This window comes from Sminthopsis crassicaudata, chromosome 4, assembly GCF_048593235.1.
Source record: "Sminthopsis crassicaudata isolate SCR6 chromosome 4, ASM4859323v1, whole genome shotgun sequence".
NCBI classification, from domain to species: Eukaryota; Metazoa; Chordata; class Mammalia; order Dasyuromorphia; family Dasyuridae; genus Sminthopsis; species Sminthopsis crassicaudata.
The window spans coordinates 205,133,474-205,149,932 of NC_133620.1; the positions used below are offsets into that span (position 1 = coordinate 205,133,474).

General features: G+C 32.1%; 1 protein-coding gene across 3 annotated transcripts in view; it reads right to left on the reverse strand.

Annotated features, from left to right (window-relative positions):
• Nucleotides 1-16,459, reverse strand: part of GRIK2 (glutamate ionotropic receptor kainate type subunit 2) — an 805,940-nt gene that overhangs the window by 461,532 nt on the left and 327,949 nt on the right. For all 3 annotated transcript variants that reach the window (XM_074310214.1, XM_074310215.1, XM_074310216.1), the window contains exons 5-7: nt 11,608-11,789; nt 7,066-7,119; nt 1,293-1,466 (exon numbers count right to left, since the gene is read on the reverse strand). In XM_074310214.1, the coding sequence (XP_074166315.1) occupies nt 1,293-1,466; nt 7,066-7,119; nt 11,608-11,789 (410 nt within the window). The remainder of the gene's footprint in view (nt 1-1,292; nt 1,467-7,065; nt 7,120-11,607; nt 11,790-16,459) is intronic.

Sequence of the window (16,459 nt, forward strand, 5' to 3'; positions counted from 1 at the left end):
CAAGGTTAAGGATGAAAAGACAAATGAAAGGATTGTTAAAATAACTCATATTTTAATTAAAATCAGTTTTTATTTCATTAGCTTTTTTACTGTGTCTTTAGTTAACATTAAAATAGTCTTCCTAGTAAATCATGTCCTTATATATAAGTACAACTAATAATCCTTTTGATATTTCTAAAAGCAACAGAACTTTAACCTAGGCAATTAGCACTTTACTTTTAAAATATGCTGCACTTCCAGGAGGTCATTTTTTAATTTAAAAACTCTAAGAAGCCAGAATCATTTGAATACCATAATCCTCTGAAGATAAATGTGCAAAAAAGATTATTTCTCTATTTATTTATTTGGGGTCTATCATTCTGCATATCAGTCTCATGCTTTGCAGTTCTCTGAATGGATATAACCCAATAGTTAAAACAGAGCTAGCTCTCTTACTACTAGGAAAAACCAGGTATTTATAAAGTTATTTTGCAACTTTAACTTTTGCTTCTAATGATTATGTGGCTATCATTGAAAAATGCAATTGATTGAATTTTGATACATTTAAATTTCAATTTCTAGACTTGGACTCTTTTGCATCATTCAAATTCATTTTCCAATTCATTATTAATATTCTCTAATTGTAATGCTATATAATTAGTTGCACTGATGATATTGTCTTGTTCTAAGCTTCTTGGTTAAGTTTGTTATTGGTGTTTTTTTCAATGAATATCAATAGGTCATTTATACTTGGCTTTCATCATGTAGACATCCAGATTTATTCAAGTTTGCAAATATATAGGTCTTTACAATTAGATTACATTAGTATATACATTAAATTTAGACTAAGATTGTACTTGAATTCAAGAAAATCAAACATTATTAATTATCAGTCTCAGATGAAAATTAAGGAATAGGTTGATTAGATTATGAAATAAATCATCTATATCAGACAGCAATGTTATAAAAGATATTAAAGACTAGAAGTGAGAGTTAAATTAATACTTTCCTGAAGTCATTTTCTTCCTTGTACCTTCTTTTTCCCCTTCCTCCCAGAAACGCAACATTAAATTGTTTTCAAAGGGGTCCTATGTGGTAGTTTCCCTCTCATATTTGCAAATCCTTTTAGAGACTTGGATAAAAATATACACTTATCATGTAAAAATTATCATAATTAAGATTATGTTCATTAGTAGTGATTTTCATATCACATTTATGAAAAACAAGTAAAATTAACATCCCAATCCTGAGTTTTTAATACATGAAGTATTACACAGAAATACACAAACTAATCTGTAAATAGGTATTCATACCGTCATAAATCCATCCAGCAAACCTGAATCGGGCTTAGGAGGTGCTTGCAGTCGTTCCATTGACCACTTTTCAATAATAGATGAGACTTGGCTGTTTTCAGTATTTAAGATTCTGAACCCTGTCATATTAACACCACTGTATCGGTAGGGTTCCACATCAAGAGCAAAGAGATCCTGATAGAAAGGGAGAAAAGAAGGTGGGTAAATTGTTATTTTAAACGAAGATTCTTAACCAATCTATACTATTAACCAAAATTCAGATATTTGACTTTTTCTCAAAAAGAAACACTAAACAACAACACTGTATGAGGATGTATTCTGATGGAAGTGGATATCGTCAACAAAGAGAAGATCTAATTCAGGTCTAATTGATCAATGATGGATTCTCAGCTATACCCAGAGAAGGAACACTGGGAAATGAGTGTAAACTGTTTGCATTATTGTTTTTCTTCCCAGGTTATTTTTATCTTCTGAATCCAATTCTTCCTGTGCAACAAGAAATTCAGTTCTGCACACATATATTGTATCTAGGATATACTATAACATATTTAACATGTATGGGACTGCCTGCCATCTAGGGGAGGAAGTGGAGGGAAGGAGGGGAAAATTCAGAACAGAAGTGAGTCCAAGGGATAATGTTGTAAAAAATTACACATGCATATGTACTGTCAAAAAAAAAGTTATAATTAAAATTAATTTTAAAAATTAAAAAAAAAAAAAAAACACTAAATGTCAACAGAGGAGTTAGACAAAGAAAAGCATATGAAATGGAGGCATGGCACACTAGTGAACATCTGGAGATCAGTTCACATCTATTCCAAAGCACAGCTCTAAAGAAAAATTTTCATACGTGTATGCCTGAATAGATAAAGACAGCACATTTTCTAGGTGCATTCAATATGACAGGTGAAAGTATGTATCCTGACTAAACTATCAATTTACAGAAGACAGGGACTGTCTGTTTAGCTCCCATTATATAAATCAACTATATCCCTTAAATCAATTGTTACAAGACTAAAATGCTATTAGGCAGAATACATTCTGGACTTGGAACCAGGTAAAACCTAGATACAAATCCCTCCTCAGATACTAACTCTGTGATCCTCCATATTAAGCCCTCTCAGCTTTAGTTTTCTTATTTGTGAATTAGAAAAGTTAGTACTTTGATCTATGTCAGATTTCCTACATACTTCATTATTCTCTTCTGCTATACAATTAGAGTACAATTTAGGTAAATTTCCTTGACTCATTCAACAATTCTAATAATAATGGGAGTTACATATATATATATATGTGTGTGTGTGTGTGTGTGTGTGTGTGTGTGTGTGTGTGTGTGTGTATGTGTGTGTGTGTGTGTGTGTGTATTATGGATAATGCTACAAAGACATTTCAGAGAAGCTAAAATATAAAAAACACTTTTAAGAAAACTTTTTGCATGCCTAATTACAAATATGAACTATGCTTTATTATTTCTTAATTTTAAATATAATAACAATAGCTAGATGTATATGTCATTTTAAGGTTTGTAAAGCACTTTGCAAATTGAAAAGATGAGATGGTAAACACGAAAATTTCACCATATTGTTGTATCCAGTTGTTATTTCCCTTAAAATATCATATTTGCAATGTACATGGTTCAGTGTTGTCAGTTAGATGGCAAAGCAGATGGAATGTTGAATAAATAGGAAATTCAAATCATCACACTCTTACTAGATGTATGACGTGGACAAGCCTCATTTTTTTCATCTATAAAATGGGTCCAATAATAGTCTCTATGTCCCAGGATTATAAGAATAAAATAATGTTTATAAGCACTTTAAAAGCAATTCTCTGTTAATGCTAGTTCTCATAATGTTGTTATCTGTAAAGTAAAGAGGTTGGATTAGATCTCTAAGACTATGTAATTCTAAAATCATAAAATTTAAAAAGAAATCTAATTATTTAATCAATTACATTTGTGTTTATAAAAAGCAGTAAAGATATGTAAAGAATCCCAATATGTTTTCTCACTATATAATTTATTAATTCCATTTTAAAAATAAGCAATGTGATTTAAAATAAATCTGATATGTTTCTACTATGTTAGATATTAAAATAATTAATAAACCAAATCTAAAATTTGAGGGATCTTAAACTCTACTTTAAGATCAAAGCCTTTCTTGCCTTTTTATTGTACAAAATTCTCTTTCTTTGATATCAGCAACTCAACTTATTCAATGTCATTTTGAATGCAATAAGAAAAACTACAAATTATAGCAATCAACCAATCAATATTTATTGAGTGTGTAGTATGTATAAAGCATTGCCTAAAGGGTATGCAGGAAAAAAAAAAGATAAGACATGGTCTTTGTCTTCTAGAAGCTTACCATCTTATTAGACAGAATGACAGGTAAATACACAAAAAATAAAAAAGCTTTATTATCATAAACACTATGTAAGTAGACTGAACAATATATGTTATCAGTTCAGAGGAAGAAGAGATATTGGTGAGCTGAGGTGGTCAGACAAGGCTTCAGATAAAAAAGACAGAATTTGAATTGAATTTTAGAGCATTTGTAGGATTTTTTTATACATTCAGAGGTTTGAGTAAATTGGAAAGGCCAATGAAATTCAAAGAAAAGAGAACAAAACAGTTTACAGGGAGAAGGCTTAAGTAGGAAATAAACGTGGTCAAATAAACTGAAGTTTATATACTATATAGAGCCTTGAATTACTGAAGATCTTGGATTTTTATCCTCAAGACCAAAATGCCAATGATTTCTTAATATAAAGATGTGAACTTTGAACTTTGGGATTGGTGTGGTGGTGTACAATTCACTGATCACTGAAGGACTGTCCACTATATTTCTTCTCCCATGAGTATAATAAGATTATGACATCAAGTAGCTTAAATATCCACTAGGTCAAGTTTCAAGATTTACTAGTTGCTAGCTATGGATTAGGAAGAATTTCTCTAGGCAACAGAACACAAAAAGGTTTTTTCTAGAAGAGAACAGCATGATAAACAAGAATTACAACAGGGAGAGAATATGGAAGCAGGGAAGCCAAATAAAAAAAATTACAATAATATAGGCAAATTTTAATGAAAACTTGAAGTAGAATGGTAGCTGTAAAAACTAAAAAGGGGCAGATCTTAGAGACAGTTTGAAGAAAGAAATGATATCATTTAATGGCATCACTTAGTGTTAAGTGGGAATAAAAACATGATAAAAAGAATCTGTGATGATGACTCAAAAGTTTTGATCCTGCATGACTAGGAGATTTCATAAATATAGGTATATCTTAGAGATATTGCAGGTTCACTTCCAGATCACCAAAATAAAGCAAATATTACAATAAAATAAGTAACATGAATTTTTTTTTTTTTTTTACTTTTTGGATCATATAAAAGTTAACACTATAGTCTATTAAGTGTACAATAAGATTATGCCTAACAAGTGAACATTCTTTAATTTAAAATACTGTATGCTTTTTTAAAATGCCAACTACTGTTCAAGCCTCTAGAAAATTGCAATCTTTTTGCGATGAAGGGTACTGCTTAGATGTTGATGGCTACCAACAGATAAGGGTAGTTGTTGCTGATGGTTAAGATGGCAGTGGCAATTTCTTAAAATGAAACAATGAAATTTGCTACATCAATTGAGTCTTTTTTTACTTGCATATTTAAAAGATATTTAGAGTTACAATTGGATGATTTTCAATATTATTGTATCTCAGGGAATAGGGAGTCCTAAGAAGTGAAAGAGACATGGGGAAATAGCTAGTTATACAGCAGTCAGAATACACATAACATTTGTTGATTAAGTTTGCTTTTTTTATATGAGTGTGGTTCATGGTGCATCAGAGTAATTACAATAGTAATATTAAAGGTCACTGATCATAAATCACCATAAAAGATATAGTAATAAGGAAAATGTTCAAAATATTGTGACAGTTACTAGGATGTGAAAAAGAGATATGATGTGAACACATGCTGTTAGAAAAAAAATTGGTGCTGATAGACTTGCTGCATGCAAATTTGCCACAAAACTTGAGTTTGTTAAAAAAATGAGTTCTGCAAAGTGCAATAAAGCAAAATACAATAAAACAAGGTATACCTGTAATTCATGTGGAGGGCTACTTTGAAAGGATCAATAAAGAGTTATTAAGAGCCACTATGTATGGGTCACTATGAAAAGTTCAAGAGACACAAATTCAAAATCTTACAATGGTACTTATTCCAAAAGAGCTTTAGCTATTTAGAATCTGAAGTAAAAATGTCCAGGAGGCATTTGAAAATATAGAAATGGAAACTGAGAGAAAGGTAAGAGCTATAGATACAATTTGGAGAGTTTTTCACATAGAAGTGGTGGTTGAAGCTGTGAGAATAAATGAGTTCTCTAAGACTGAGAACTTAAAGAGAGAACAGAGAACAAAAGACTGAACTATGTGAAATGCCAACATTGTTATGGCAGGAAGACAAGAGAGGTGAGTGCAAGCGATTGAGAGGGCACAGTTATAGGAGAAAAACTTGTATTGCGTGATATTATGGAAACCAAAGGAGGGAAAGCTTTAAAGAAAGAAGTAGTTGTCAGTGTCAAAAGCTATACCAAGGTCAAAAAGGATGAGAACGAAAAATCCTTTAGAGGTGGTGCATAGAAGGCAATGGAATAGTAGTTTTCATAATTTCAATGGAGTACTGAGCTGGACACAGATTGCAACAGTTTAAGAAGGAAATAAGTAGCAGTAGCAAGGAAGTGGAGATTTCTAATGCTAACTAGATTTCCAGTCATTCAAGAAATTTAAGTTATGACACCCATAATAACAAATGAATCCTCTTTAATTAGGAAGAAACAAAAAAGGTTGAAAATTCATTCCAACTAAGTATAACTTTTAAAATACATTGTAAAATGGAATTTTAAAGTGCAAATAACTAAAAGTACTGATTCAAAAAGCTTCATGTTAGTAGGATATTAGAAAAGTACAAAATATGGTTGATTTGAGATTCTAGTGTGTTAGTCTTAAAGGCTTTTTTTTTTTTCATCTCAAGATAGATAGATCTTAAGATAGTCTCCACCAAAACTTTTCTCAAGCATGATTCACAGAAATGGAAAAATACAGTTGCCTAACCAGGGTTTTCTATAAAATGTTAATGCAAATTGCTGTGGAAACCTTAGAGTGATTTTAAAGTGGTCATCAGTAGGCAGCTGCTATCAGGTTGTCTTTAAAGCAGCTTTTAACCTTTAGTACCTTAAAGCAAAAAACACTTTGAAATGAGTCACTTAATATGGGGGGTCTGTTCTCTAGATGCTTTGTATAGTCTGATCAAGTCCTTGTAAAGAAATTTTAGTTTTTATGTTCCCACGGACTTCATGAATCAGTGATACAAAGTTAGTTCCTTGTTGCATTGAGAATTTCTATTTCAGTAGTAATAAAAGAATGAGGGATGTACGTTTTAAAGGCAGAGTAGCACTTAAAAAATTTATAGTCCTGAAAAATAAGGCAAATTGTATTTACAAAAAAAAAAATTCACTGGGAATTAAAATCAGCAATCATATTATTTCAAAATCAGTACCTTACCACTAAGCTTTCTCTGATGCCAGCTGATATCACTAACTCTTAAGTTTTGATTTTTAAAATGACAAAATATTACTACAAAAAATGCCATGTCATATTTCTTCTATCTCACTTAAAGGCTCTTCCTCATGATCAAATTATAACAATGCAAGTTACTGCTATTTAAAGCGAAGAAAGGCCTTTTGCCACCATCCTCTTGATCTAACAAAATACTTACCAATGTAGTAAAGATATAGTGATAATACTCAGTCATCATTCCCATAGCTAATGCCTAAGAGAGAAACAAAAATTTAATTATTGAAAGGTCACATAATATGTAAGTGTGTGGCTTATGACAAGTGAGAACAAAACAGTTAATTCAACCAAAATGCAATCTACTGTATTTGAGTTACACTGAAATGAGGTCAAGCAAATCATTTCTTAGCAGTTAAAAGAGATTAGTAACAATTAAAGGAATTTATGAACCAAGTCTTCTAATAGGAAGATTACTATTAGAATGTTGGGTGTTTTAAAGACTATAGTTTTACATATTAATGAAGACATTAAGATGCTATCCAAACCCTGAAATCAGAATATCTTACTTTATTGTATTTTAATGTCTTTACTAAAAATAAAATTTTTAAAATTCCTAAATGAAGAACGCCATTTCATTTGGAAAAGTAATATTACACTTTTTTTTAAAGAAGTGCCAGCAAAATAAAGGAATCCTCATGTTGAGTTCTTTAAGATTTCCTTTTCAGTAATGGAACAAATACAAATTTACTATCATTATTCAAAAAGTATAGATAATTAAAAGTAGGGTTTCTGGTCTTCCTAACTGCAATTAGTGAATTGTTATGGTTTAATTACACATTCTTAAAGTTGTGGTGAATTTTCTAACAACAAAAGCAACAGCTTTTGGAGTTGGAATATCCACCAGAAGAAACTATGTCTTTTCCTCATTCTGCAAATTCCTTATAAACACGTAGAGAGCATAATCCCAAAGGTATTCACTTTAATTGATAATGATTGTTAAATTCAGTTTTGCATGTAGAGAAAACATCATGAAATGGAAACAGGTGCTTTCACAAGGGGCTGGTATGTTTCTGTAAAATCATTCTCTCTCTAATCTCATCCATTGAGCAGTTTCCTCAGTACTATTACGAAATGCATCTCACCTTGTGAATGGAACAGCAAAAGAATCCTATTTTTCCATTAATTATTAATATGCTATAAATATAAATATTATAAATAAATGACTATAAATAAAAATAAATATATTATAAACATATGTATATAATTCCATTCATTAAGAAAAGATAAAGCCTATGCTGTATGTGGGCTATGGATTTTGGAACAGGAAATATTTAGAGAGATTCTAGTTGAGAAGTAAAGACATTTTGTGAATGGAGTAGAGGGAAATGTTTTCTAGGGGCTAATAAAAGTGGTGCTGTGAGAGGGGAGAAGGAAAGATATTTATATGTCAAGAACCTACTGATTTCATAACTAAATCTCTAGAAAACAATTCTAAAATTTATAGGGATTATAAATTAGTTTACTGTAAAATTACCAAGATCAAATGTATAGGGCTGCATGTCTGAATATATATTATGTAGCTGTTACAACTGCTGGAGAAAAAATTCAAATGATGACAATTAGATGGCGTTAAAATTTGTGTGTATAAGCTAGTTTTAGATAATATATGTCCTTTACTAGAAACTACCCTTTTAGTAAAACTGGGCAAGAACATTTAAATAACTTTATCTAAGGTTTTACATTAAAATAAGGATGCAAAAGGAAAAAGATTCTTGCAAATGTAACTAGAGAATATCTGGAAATTACTATACCTAAGTAAATAAGTGAATAAGAATTGATTATTTGGTTAGTGTCTGAAGAGGAGATAAAATGGTAGAAAAGTCTGATTTAAATCTTCACTGAAGGAATGCAGGATAGGCAAAAGAGGAATGACACAGTATGAGATGGAAAAGTAACATCCTTTCAGAGTATCATCTTCTCAGAATATCATCATCTCTTTTTTCCAAGTATGAATAGTACTAATAATACAAATATTTGGGAAGTTCCATTTGCATACTCAAATTCATATTTTACTTCAGTGATTTTCAGGTTATTGCCAAGCAATTTTCTAGAATGTATTAGCTGCGTTGTGATCTGAGTTGCGAGAGGGATTTTTTACATAAAGAGTATTTTAAGTGAATGAAACCACAGATCATTTGGAATTCACATTTATTCCTAATATAAATTTGAATAAAGTGGAATCTGAGTTTAAGTTGAGAAGCAGGACAAACACTTTTCTTACATTGTTTGCAACTTTTTATTGAGGGGAAACAAACTGAACCCATCTAAGTACATAGAAATTTGTACAAAATAATGGCTTCTATAACAATTGGCAAAAATATGGGAATAAGGATTGAAGCTATGATTTCAATGATACTGAATTCCATAATGAGGAAATTCTCTTTAACAATATAGCTTAGAGTCTTCTCTGAAACATAAAACCTAAGAGAGTTCCCTACAGCCCAAAGAGGTTTCCCAGAATCATGTAGTCAGGATATCAGAGGAGGAGCATGATATTTAATATGAAAGGGGAATTGAAGATACTAGTGTGATTGACCAACTAATAGCAGACTTTGAAATGGTCATTTACAAAAATAGCCTCCATTCCTGGCTAACCAAATCATTCAAAATATCTAGAAGTCACAGAGAGAAGGAAGGAACAATCTTAGAAAATTGCTAACCTGGCTCTAGCCCATCCTTGTTACAGACTCAGTGTTCATCCTACCCTAATCCATAATCCTTAGCACTACTGTGGATGATAAAATAGCTCATCATGACAAAAGTGGGTGGGAAACTTCTGTGTTTAATAGTATGTTACCAATTATGGGGCAGGGTTACCCTATCTTAAGATTAACTATTTCAGGTCACATGAGATGAATTACCACCAAAAAAGAAAGTGAAATTTTTCTTTATGAGAATAGCAAACAAGGGCCAAGAATTATAGTTTTTAGGATTGGAGATAGTGTTTAAACATCTATAAGACCTTTGGGGCTAAGGCCAAAAGTTTAACTTAACAAAATCAGGAGAAACTTGAGAAGACAGTCCTTATGCTATCTACCTGAAAGTTCTGTAGTCCTTTGATATCTATCTGAAGATTCTGTAGTTTTTCCACTAGATACTTGTTGACTTTTACTGCCTTTAATATGAAGCAGCTCAGGCTTCCCTGCTCAGTCCCAGCCTGATTGATTAGCCTTTCCTGGTCCTCACCAGGCATCCTTGCAGTCATTTTCTTCTGCCAATATAGCTGAGGCTCAGAGAAATTAAATAAATAGTGCAATAGCATACAGGCACTACATGGTAGAGCTAGGATCAAAATCCAGGTCCTCTGACTCAAAATAAAGATACCGTGCAGCCTCTTAGAAAGGTGACTTGATATCTTTTTTACTGCTGGGGTTTTCTCAAGGTTGATTAGGGACTTTCATACATAATCTTCAATTATCAAGTATAATAAAAGCAATATTGGATCTCCAAGAGGATGCATCATTGAACAAAAATCTTAATGAAGGATAAAAAGATAACTGAAACTTCCAGCCTCACAGAGGAAGCTTCTCTTTTAATGTTCCCGGGAATGCTCAGGGCCAAGAAAATAAGCATTGATATATTTTATTACATTCAAATAGATAATGCACTTGATTCATTTAAAGAATCATCCATTAATGTCACATTCCAAAAGGATTGGGAAAATTATATAAAGATAACACAAAAAAATAAAAAGGGAGTACAAAAAATAGGTGACTACTCTATTAGACATCACAAAATATCTTGAGTATACAATAGAGATACTTTACAATTTTGCATATAAATGCACATATACACACTACATAAATATACACAGACATATATCAAGTTCAACACATATGTACCTAAATCTAGCTATATAAAACATATCTATCAATAGATATCTATTTGTATATTGATTTTTCAATGTGTGGTCTATGTGCCTTTGAACTTCGATTCTCTTGTTTATAAAATAGACATAAACCTAGAGCAGGGATCTGATGTCAGAACAACTTACTCTCAAGTGAGCATATCTATCCTTTCTGAGAGAAGATTGCTGTTACAGGTGTTAGTGTGGTATGATGATTAGAATACTGAATTTGAATCCTACCTCTCCCATTTATTACTTATGTGAGTCTGGACGATTATTAAATCAAGAAGCATTCATTTAGAGAATATTATTTACTAAATGTCTACTTCTAAGCAGTAAGTTAGTGAACCTCTCTGACCTTCAGTTTTCTCTTCTATGAAATGAGGGCATTGGACTAGGATAGCCTTTAAGATCTCTTCTAACAATAAATATCTGATTTTATGACTTTGTTCACACACAACATATATACAGATATATAATATATATGTGTATATATATATATGTAGTGCACAACAGTTATCATTGCACCAGTGAAAAATAGAGCATTCTCAGTGCCTGCCATTTATATTTACAAATAATGTTGTAGCTTTTGAAAGCTATACTGATTAACATTTAGAAATTCTACAAACATTTAAAATTTTATGTAAATGAAAGTTAAATGGAAAGCAATTATTATAGCATCTGTTCTAAAAATATTTTAAGATGATTTGACTGATTTTTCTGCCCTTACTGAGGAAAATAGGTATTGGCCATTTGAAAGTGAAACCACACTTCAACTTCAAAATTTAATTTGTTAAATATAATTGAACCTTGCCATTTAATCAAGCCAGTGATTACCTGTTTCAGAATGCCTGCTGCCATTTCATGACTGCAGTCAAAGATTACGTGAAACTCTTTGCCTCTTTTCATCTCCTTTAGTAAAGGTTTGGCATCTTTAGTGTCAGCAGGCAACTGACGTATTTTCAACCGCAAATTGTACCTTGATGGAGCTTTGATGAGCTCTTGCAAACGAATGAGGCCTTCAATGAAAAAAGAAAAAAAGAATATTATAAAAACAATGATAAAACATAGTTCTTATTAAGACATACTCTCTTTTGGAAGAAGCAAGAATTTACATAGCCATGTCATAATATTATAGCCATATTACTATATGGCTTTTTTTTCTTGTATATTATTTTAGTTAACAGGAATAAACTTTTTAGAATGACATGAATTAATCTATTTCTTATATTGTGCTAAAAATATTATTTATTTCCTAAGTATGATTTTACATTAAATTAATACAATGCTAGACTAATTGTTCCTGATTCTTTTTGGATAATTTGTCAGATTTCAATACACTTTAGATTGTTTGCAACACTGGAACACCTAAAAGTTACATACAAAAAACCTCAACAGAGAACATTACATTTTAGAGAGAACACTTCAGTAATATATGTTGAAAAAGGGAAGAAATGTGCTTTTTAGTGGATATTGGATAAGATGCCCCCTTATTTTCCATTCAGCTTTAAGATTCTATAATTAAGGGTAGGTAGATTATTTTATAATATAACTCCTAATTATAAGCAGCTCCAATTTGATAGACCTAAAATATATTAGAATATATTCACATATAAATGTGCTTAATAATTTCAATATTAAAAATAATACAAATAATAATTACCTGAATTAATCCATAACTAATGATTCAATAGACTAGCATCCTATTTAATTTTAAGAATTCAAGTCTTTTAAGTTTCAGAAAAAGAAACACTAAAAAAAAAAAAAATTGTGTAATGTACCTATTAAACAATGAATCTGTCAATAAAAATTTATCAGTTTATCATGTGACAAGCACTATGTTAAGAGCTGGGAATACAAAGAAAGGCAAAAGATAGTCTCTTCTCCAGGAGTACACAGTACAATGGGAGAGAAAAAATAAAAACAACTATGTGCAAACAATATAAATTGGAGATAATAAATAGAAAAAAGACTCTAGCATTCTGGGAACAGGAAAGGCTTCCTGTAGAAGGTGGGATTTTTAGTGATAAGAAAAAAAGAGTATTCTAGGTGTAAGGGATAAGCAGTAAAATGCTCAAAGTCAAGAGAATGAGTTTCTTGTTCAAGGAATAGGAAGGAGACTATTTGTTTCTGAATCACAGAGTACTTGATGAAGTAGGGGGGTAGCAGGTATAAGATGAATAGAAATGTGAGGGGAAGAGATAGGTTATGAAGGACTTGAATCTCATGGAAGATTTTGAAGTTTACTGAGGAGAGTGCTATCTTAAATTTCTTCTTTAGGATCATCAGTAATAGTTGCGTGGAGAACAGACTGTATTGGAGAAAGGCTTGGGGCAGAGATACCAACCAGCAGACTGTTGCAATAGTCTGGGCTAAGGTGATGGTCTGCATTAAGAAGGTGGTCATATCAGAGGGAAAACAGTGGAGAAATGAAAAAAAGAATTTGCAAAACTAAGTTAAAAGTTAGGTAGTGCAGTGAATAGAATTCTGGACCTGAAGTCAGGAAGAATCCTCTTCCTGAGTTCAAATTCAGCCTGAAACACTAGCTGCACAACAAGTCACTTAATCCTATTTACCTCAGTTTTCTTATTTTTAAAATGACTTGAAGAAGGAAAAGGCAAACCAGCGCAGTATCTCTGCCAAGAAAAACCCAAATAATATCATGAAGAAAGAACTACAAATGAAATGACTGAAGAGATACGACAAAAATTAAACGGCTTTGGCAATAAACTAGATATTGGAATGTATCTTAATCTTAGGAATTTATATATGTAATGAGTATAGATTTACTTACTGAGTTATAAAAAAAGTATACTTTAAGGTAGCTCATGTTTAAAGTGATAGACAAAAAAATTGGGCATCATCTAAAATCAAAATATTTCCATTAATAAGGTAAAAACCATATTCTTGGGTTCTTTGAGGTTCTAGATCTATGATCCAATAACAGTTATAACTATAAGAGATACTTCTGGTTTTAAAATAAACTGAGGCCCAAAGGGATTATGTAAATTGCATGATCAGACAAGGAGTAAATAGGACACCCACAATTTCAATCCAGATGGTTCAACTCTGAATTCAGGGCTCTACACTAAGAAAAAGGTATATATTAGATACATCAGCATTGTCATTTGATATTCATGCAATCCTTAGACAAATTATTCAACATCTCTAGGATGCAGTCATAAAATCTATAAAATTAAGTATTAGGCCAGGCAACCTTTGAGATCCCTTCTAGTTCTTAATCTATAATCCTATGATATTAAGACAGCAATGATTATAGTTTTATTATACTCAAACAAATAAGCAGCAGCTCTCAATTCATTCCCAAGAATTATCCATATATGTTGCATTTCAAAAGGAATGGAACAATATGTAAAGGTAACATTAGAAGTGGAGAAGAAACAAAAGAAGAAGGCAACTGCCATACAGGTTATTTATTTAATTAATTAATAGAATATTTGTAGAATGAACCAGAGATTGTCTACCAACTTTGCAATTTTGCTCCTGATTATATGCAATATATTCCATTTCCTCCATCAATCAATCAATAAACATTTATTGAGTGGCTTTTATGTACCACACACTGTGCTAAGTACTGGAGATAAAAAAATAATCAAAAGACAATCCTGCCTTTAAGAACTTACAAGCTAATGAGAGAACATGTAAACAAAAGCCCATTATTTACAGGTAAAATAGGAAATAAATAAAAGAGCAAGGCCCTAAGAGGGAGAAAGGCTTGGGAAAGAAGGTGGATTTTTGTTGAGATTTAAAATAAGCCAGGGAAAAGAATAGTCAGAGTGGAGGAGCAAGAAAGAGTATGGAGGGCAACCAGAAGAAGAAAAAAAATAAAAAAAGCCAATAGAGATATGCTGTCTTGTGAGATTGTTAGCAACAGTACACAAAATAGTTTTAGTAGAAAGATAAGGTCAGAAACTGGATTTAGGGGATTAGAAGAAAGAGAAAGAGGTACTTATTGTAAACGAATTTTTTGAGTAGTTCAATTACAAAAGGCAAAAGAGATGCAGGATGAAAGTGGGCAGAGAAGGATCAAGTGAAGGTTTGGTTTGTTTTGTTTTTTTGTTTTGTTTTGTTTTGTTTCAAGATAGATGAGAAAGGGACTTGTTTATAGGCAGCAGGAAATGAGCCAGTGGAAAGGAAGAAAATGAAAATAAGTGAAAGAGTGGGAATGATGGCAGGGGAAGGGGGCAATCTGTTGTAGAAAATAGGGATGAATAGAATCAATAGAACAAGTAAGAGAATTAGTCTTGGTAAGAGAAAGGCTGTTTTATCATATAAATAAAAAGGGAGGGGAAAGAGAGAATGACAGAAGGCATCTGAATAATGGGAAATGTGGGAAAAATTAAAAAGGAGCTCATGGCAAATGGTCACAATTTTTTTTTTTTTGCTGTAAAATACTAGTTAAGATTCTCACCTGAGGGAGTGAGAGAAAAGGATCCATTGAAAGTTTAAGGAAGGATAAAAGGTTTCAAAAAGTCTTTCCAGGAAGTGAGATAGTGAATTGATAAGGAAAGTATAGTGAGATTGCCTAGTTACAAAGGGCTCACTTGAGTTTTTATAACATAAATTTATAGTAAATCAAATCAGAAACATTGTTTTTGTCTATTTTCATTCAGCACATGTATAGCAATAATGTGATGAATGGTGGGAGTGATACAAGGCTGAAGCTTGACTGGACATAATCCAGTGTTATGATAAAGGAGCTAGAGATTGGAAAGAAAAGGACAGTGTAGAGTTGAATTGGTTCACCAAAGGTCCAAGATAGGGAAATGAAGAGGTAGTGACTAGTGCAGGAAAAAGACCTGAGAGTATTAAAAAGTGAAGAGATTGGAAGTAATTATGTGGATAAAGAGAAGGAGAGGTTAAAAAGACAGTAGGTTATGGTCAGTTAAAGGGATTTCAGAATTCTTGAAAATAGATGTAACCCAATTGATAAATGTTCAAAGGATATGAGTAAACAGTTTTCAAATGAAGAAATCAAAACTATACTCATATGAAAACATGCTCTAAATGTCTATTAATTAGAGAAATTCAAATTAAAACAACTCTGAGATACCACTTCATACTTGTCAGATTGATGAGGCATAGATTTGGGGTACCCAAATGAAATTAGGGTTTGAGGTCTAGTGGCAGGTTTGGGGTACAGGGAGTCAAATAGAGCTTCCCTACAACCCCTTTGGATTCAGTGCAAGGATATGGAGTTAAATGAGATCTAGTGGCGGCACAAGAGTCCCCTGTAAAGGAATTTACAGACTCAAAAACCTAGATTGATCAAAGAAGTTTATTATGAGGTTTAGAAGTAAGGTCAAAATCTAGTTAGTAAAAAGTGAAGGTAGAGATAAGAGGGCACTAGAAACTGTTCCACTGGGCAGAGATTCTTGGTATGCCAGGAGTAAGGCTGCTATGTTTGGAACCTCTGCAAAGAAAGGGCTCCAGCTTGGGTCTTTTATAATGAGAGATTTAGCTAAAGGGGCCTGTGGTTGGAGTCCCAAATTGGCTCTCTGTTGAGACCTCTGCAAAGAGAGGGCTCCAATTTGGCTCTCTTATAATAGGGGACTTTGGCTACAAGCTGAAGGGGACTTGTGGGTGGAGTCCCAGGTTGGCTCCTGGCTAGGTTTCAGCTAGGGTTAGAATTTGAATTGAATTCATTGGGTTTCTGGACTGAGCCGGC